The 6,000-nt window shown below is 49.0% G+C and overlaps 1 protein-coding gene across 5 annotated transcripts in view; it reads right to left on the reverse strand.

Annotated features, from left to right (window-relative positions):
• Positions 1-5,701, reverse strand: part of LOC131108011 (disks large homolog 5-like) — a 38,653-nt gene extending 32,952 nt beyond the window's left edge. For all 5 annotated transcript variants that reach the window (XM_058058603.1, XM_058058600.1, XM_058058601.1 and 2 more), the window contains exon 1: positions 4,952-5,701. In XM_058058603.1, coding sequence (XP_057914586.1) covers positions 4,952-5,258 — 307 coding nt within the window. In that variant the 5' untranslated portion in view covers positions 5,259-5,701. The remainder of the gene's footprint in view (positions 1-4,951) is intronic.
• Between the last annotated feature and the right edge of the window lie 299 nt (positions 5,702-6,000).

Raw genomic sequence — 6,000 nt, forward strand, 5'->3', positions numbered from 1 at the left:
AGTGGAATTTTTTGGATCATCTTTCCAACATTCCTTTCATCTGTAATAACACGGGGGGGGGGGGGGGGGGGGCTGTGTTGGTGCAGATAGCCTCTTCACGCCGTGCACAGATAATTCAGTGATTACGCCATAGGTCACCGGTCGCAGACGCAGAAATGCGACCAGGAGAATTTGGACTTGAGAAGCCCAGAATATAAACGAGAATGCTATATTTAGCTTCGATAAAAGCCAAAACAGGCGACTGTGGAGGGTCAGGATGGGACTAAACTATTCTCATCACTAAAGGGTGACGATTAAATCGCCCATCTCTGGTCCTGAGGGTAAAACAGGCCAACCATTCATTCGGGTCTTTACGGAAATAAATAGAATAACATTTCCTTACTTTTACTTTGGAATGTTACAAATTGAGTGGGATTTTCCTGATTTTAGGGCCACTTATTTCATGCTGCCATGGAATGCACCATGACGCCATCTTTCCATTTGCATAATTGGCAGTGATGAGGGGCCACGTACGTACATCAGTACGACTCCATCAGTCTTCAGACGCCGCCATCGGTCGTGACGGCGTAGTTGAGGGTAAACGTGCGACCTGAGGTGAGATGCTGCCCGCCATGATGCTCTACGGGCAAACGTGATGCCATCCATCCATCCAGCTAAGCCGAAAGGACAGCAAACTGCGGATGAAGCGACTGCTTCCTCTTCGCAACGAGAGAACGGACGGATGCGTTCGGCCAGGAAGAGAGAGCGAGGTGAGTGACGGCGTGCGTCACGGTGTGACAGCTCCTGACGTGCGGCGAGAGGGAGGAAGTGAGGCTTTTCATCGACGTTAAGAACTGGACAGGAAGCGGGAAGAGAAGACGCACGCATGCACGGGGTCCACGGCCCAGGCTGCTGTTGTACCCAGGAAACTGCTGAGCGGGCAACTTGGGTCCGCTCCACACAAAAGGCCTGTTGTCCCCCCCCCCCCACCAGCCCTCTGTCTATCACCCCCCCACCGCCCCGCTTGGCACGCTCCATCAACGTGTAAACAGACCAGTATGCATCCTCCAGTACGCCCCTACAAGGAAATACTACTCTCTGTGCTCATGGAGGAATCGACCAATGGTTCCCCAGGTGAAACGTCCCGGGGCCGGTCTGGTCATGTGATCTGCGGTCGTGACGCCGGTTGGCTATTAATCTATTTATAATACACTTCGATATTATATTTCTATATTGTCACAATTATTGTCAATAATTTTGAATGTGTACATTTATATATTTTTGGGGTTCATGTAATACAGTCACCAACCTAGACTTCTGATATTAGCCTATCTTGTTACCATCATATGTAATCTAAATAGTGTACATGTACATATTCCACGCTGGTCACTAGGTGGCAGTAACGTTGCACTGATCACACGATAGCCAGCGCAGAAGCCAATGCTAACGCTACCGTCTACGACAGGTGTGCTCATTAAGTCGATCGCGAGCTACCGGTCGATCGCGGAGGTGGTACTGGTCGATCGCTGGTCGATCGCGGCGTGACATTAAAAAAATATCATCCCAGCATCAATGCCGTCACTTGATTGACATACAGGACAACCAGTCAGATGACAACTGAATTTTGACCTTTAGGTCACTGCTCATGCGTAAACAACGATGCAAAGTGCTAAGCTAGTCGGCGAATTGCGTTAGATTTTAAGCCCTCGCTAAAGTTTATGGTCACTAAAATGAGTGAAGGAGCTGGACCGAGTAAAAAGGCAAAAACTGGACCAAGTAAAAAGGCAAAAAACATATCACTTCCATACGGATATGGAATATTATACGGATATTATGATACGGATATTATCCATGACTGATAAACATTTGGAAGTGTGCTTGAGGCTGGCTATCAGCAGCTACTGTCCGGACTATGCATCCCTGGCTGGTTCAATTCAGTGCAAGTCATCAAAGTAAACTCAGGTAATTACAAAAAATGTTAATAGTTAATTATGTGTGTTTTGCAATATTGGCTCATTTGGTTATGTAAGGTACATCAACATACATTGTACGTACAAATAATCCTCAATACATTTGAAAATAAATAGATGTTTTGCATTTTTGTAGTGGGTAGATCATTTTGACTCGGTCATTTTAAAAGTAGCTCGCATGCTGAAAAAGTGTGAGCACCCCTGGTCTACGATATCAGGGGTGTAAACACGACTATGGGGTGTAACTGCATGTCTTGAGGGCTCTAATAGCATTTAGACGGTCATAAACAGGTTTTCTAGTAGCGCCAAGTACAATAATACACGTTGTAAATATAAAATATGACTTCCTGTCGTATTAACAGGACATCATAACGCAGAATTCCATTAAATCAATTCACGATTAATGCTCCTTTTCAAATACTCTATGCTGCCTGTTCTGGACTCCCGTTTCAACGCCAGAGCTGTACTGAGTAGAACAACGCTAAGAACAAGTTGAGAACAGCGCCCCCGCTGGTTGCATCCATGCGCTGCCCTCCACGTTGCAAAGTGGCGATGGAAGCGATGGAAGCGATGGCGAAGAGGACAAAGCAAACGGCTCACAAGGACAACATGGACGCTGCATCCTGCCAGGATGAATTGTGCTGCTCTCTGCGAGAAATGTGTTTATATCACATGCTCGTGATAGGCCAGCATGTGTGCGTGTGCGTGTGCGTGTGTGTGTGTGTGTGTGTGTGTGGAGTCCATCTTCAGGTCGCATCTCAAATCCAGGCTGTGAAATCAGCTGGCATCCATTTGCATAAATATGAATCTGATTATATTGGCTTGGCGGCCGAGGGGGGGTGGGGTGGGGGGGTTCCGGTGAATGAATCTTTCTGCCCCGCAGATTCATTAGGAGCATTCGTCAAGACGTGAGACACCAGTCCCTCCGGGATTCTGACGCACAACCTGGAGTGAATAATGAACGACTTTGTGTGTTGTTTGTTTGTCTGCGGCGAGAAGCATAGGAAGGAAGTTTGACAGGCAAAGCCATCACAATTCCAGACTGGAATTGGGACTCGGGGGAGGGGGGGGGGGGGGGGGGGGGTCGGTAGATGGCGTGGTCATCCTCTGAGGCGCATAAGCTAGGTTACTAGCTAGCAGTTGACGCAAACCGGAGCGCAGCACTTGGATGGCAGATGATACAGAGGCACCATAGCTCCGACTGTACCAAAGGGCCATGGGTAGAATAAATTAAAACAGTTTAGGAAATCAGGCTGCACGGTGGTCGAGTGGTTAGCGCGCAGACCTCACAGCCTCAATCCCACCCTCGGCCATCTCTGTGTGGAGTTCCCATGTTCTCCCCGTGCATGTGTGGGTTTTCTCCGGGTACTCCCACATTCCAAAAACATGCTAGGTTAATTGGTGACTCAAAAAATTGTATGAATGTGAGTGTGAATGGTTGTTTGTCTAGATGTGCCCTGTGATTGGCTGGCCCCGCGACCCTCGTGAGGATAAGCGGGAGAAAATGAATGAATGAGTTTAGGAAATCCAGCTGGAATAGGTGCCCATTCTGGAAGATCTTATGGCTCTATAGGAGTCCACATGTCAATACAAAGGGCCTCAAAATGAACGGGTCCCCTTTAAGAGGCATGGCCATGAAAGTGCATGGTTTAAATCCGGGCCCCGACCACAATTCTATTAGGATGAAATGCCTGACCTTTTCCATGAATTGTTTTTTATCAACTTTACTATGAATTTCTTACAGGTATTTTTGCAGTAGTACACTTGCACAAAAGAGGTTTACTTTTGCAAAGTGGTTATTTTGTTTGTGTACACTATTTTGTATGACAAGTAAACAGGATCTAGCCCTTAGCGCTTATTTTTCCATGGCCGGAAGCGTGTTGTTGTTGACGAGGTCCCTTGACTGAAGCTAACAGAGACCAACTGTGCAAATAAATAAAAACGGTTGCTAGCCGTAGTTCCCATCCTTATTTACAGACAACTTCCATATCGGTTAGCATCCTCGAATCCTAGCTTACGATGGCAAGAGACCAAGATAGCAATGTTGTACTGTTTTTATGAATTTCAGTGAAACTTTTTAGCCGCATTGGTGGCTGTATCTTCCAGTTGGCGAAGTGGACATCGAAACTAGGAATCAAAATATGAACAATGTTAAGTCCAGGTTCCCAACACTCCAACCCTAGACCAATGGTTGCTAGCATAGGAGGAAGAGCAGAGCAGTGGGAACCCCGTAGGTCGAGTGCAGTGCCAAGGGGGCATAAGAGCCCCTGGAAAAAAGCTATGAAAGCTACCTTGGGGCCTCGGAAAGGACCCGTAGCGAGTATGATTGTACAGCGTGACAGAAAATAAACGCCACATCTTCCCAGCATGCCCCCGCCCCCGCCCCCCCAGCCACGACAGAACAAGCGAACACTGGCAGCTGCTTAAAAGGAACAGTATTTCAGGATCAGCGCTAATCTGCAGCGGCAACAATCAATACGAGACGTATTACCACTTCAGGAAGGATTGGCGGCCGCGGACCTAAACGTTTCCAACAAAGCTTGCGGCTACGGCGAACCCACGTATGCAGGGACCGTATTTGGGTGTGCGGTTGCGGCCCCGTCAGATGGGACGGTCCATGAGACGCGTGGATGTCTCGTCATCGGCGCGACTACAACTGAAAAGTACTTTACAGTAAATCGGGTTCGAACTCCGATGCTGTCGGTTTGCACGCATGCATGCAGTGGTACTCCCGTTGTCATGGAAACAAGTGATGGAAAACTAATGCACCGTGACCTTAGCACACCACCGTTGGCGGACTCGAGGCCGATGTGGGCGAACCGATGGCCGCCTCCTTTGGATGACATCACGGAGCGGACGCGTTTGTCCAGCTTCCATGCTAGCGGAGAACCGGGAAGACAGGAAGAGAACCGCATCCACGCACACAGACGGCTACCATCACACAACACAACAGTGGCACCAGGCCACGCAGGTCAAAAGAGGGGTCACAAGCGCTCCCCTACCGGTGTTGTGGTCCACAGGTCCCCCGCCGTTGCTGCTGCAGAAGAGGGCAGCGTGCAGGTCCGGGTACGCCTTCTCCAGGGCCACACACAGGTCCAGGAAATGGTCGCTCTCCTTGTTCATCAGCATCTTCAGGAGGTGCTCCACCTTCTCCGCGCTGGACGAGCAGTTCTGGTCCAGTTCGAAGCGATCGAGCTGGCTCAAGGCACCGGAGACGACGAGCAGCTCGATGACTCTGTCGGCGTCCGTTATGGACTCCAGTAAGTTCTGGTGGCACTGGTCGAGCAACTCTTTGTGCTTTGGCTCCATGGCTGCTCGCAGGCGCCTTAGCTTTGCCGGCTAACGCAAGGAATATCCTGTGCCGAATTAAAAGTACCGAGAGCTTACGGAAGTCAGCTTACTATCGCGGCTTGCGGCACAAGTTCGCCGTAGCCACCGCGGCATTGGGAGACGAATGTTTACAGCAAAAAGGCACAAGGAGCCATATTTGTTGCCCAGGGCTGTTGACTGCACTAAACAGCGATACATTGTCCCATCTTTTTTACTCGCGTTTGGCCGTTCGCGACGTCTTTCGCCTCGCTTCCTCGTCCGCGTCGGTCCGACACATTTCCCCCGCTCTGGTGTAGCCTTCGACGGCCCGGAGACGACTCTGCTGCTGGGAAAAAGTCATGGAAGTCCGGCGCCGTGCCTCCGCTCCGCTGTATCCTCCGCCATGTCTGGGCAACTCAGCAGCTGCTGTCCGCTGTCAATCAACGCTCCGTCGAATGCCCGTATATGGTCACGGAGGGCAGGGTTTGGGGAAACCACGCCCATTTAAGAAATGGGCGTGAATATGACCTCACGTTACGTCGAAAATCAAAAAAATGGCAGCTATGAATGTGGGAAAATAGAATATGCAACCCGATTTTCACTACATTTCTATTTTTAAAAGCTGAAGCTGTTTATCATTGTATTTAATATAAATATGTATTTATTGCTCATGTAATATAATTTAGTAGCATCTGTATTGTTATCATTTTACATATTTATTTTGTCCAGTCTAGAGTCAGCT

The sequence above is a fragment of the Doryrhamphus excisus genome, chromosome 20, assembly GCF_030265055.1.
Source record: "Doryrhamphus excisus isolate RoL2022-K1 chromosome 20, RoL_Dexc_1.0, whole genome shotgun sequence".
NCBI classification, from domain to species: domain Eukaryota; kingdom Metazoa; phylum Chordata; class Actinopteri; order Syngnathiformes; family Syngnathidae; genus Doryrhamphus; species Doryrhamphus excisus.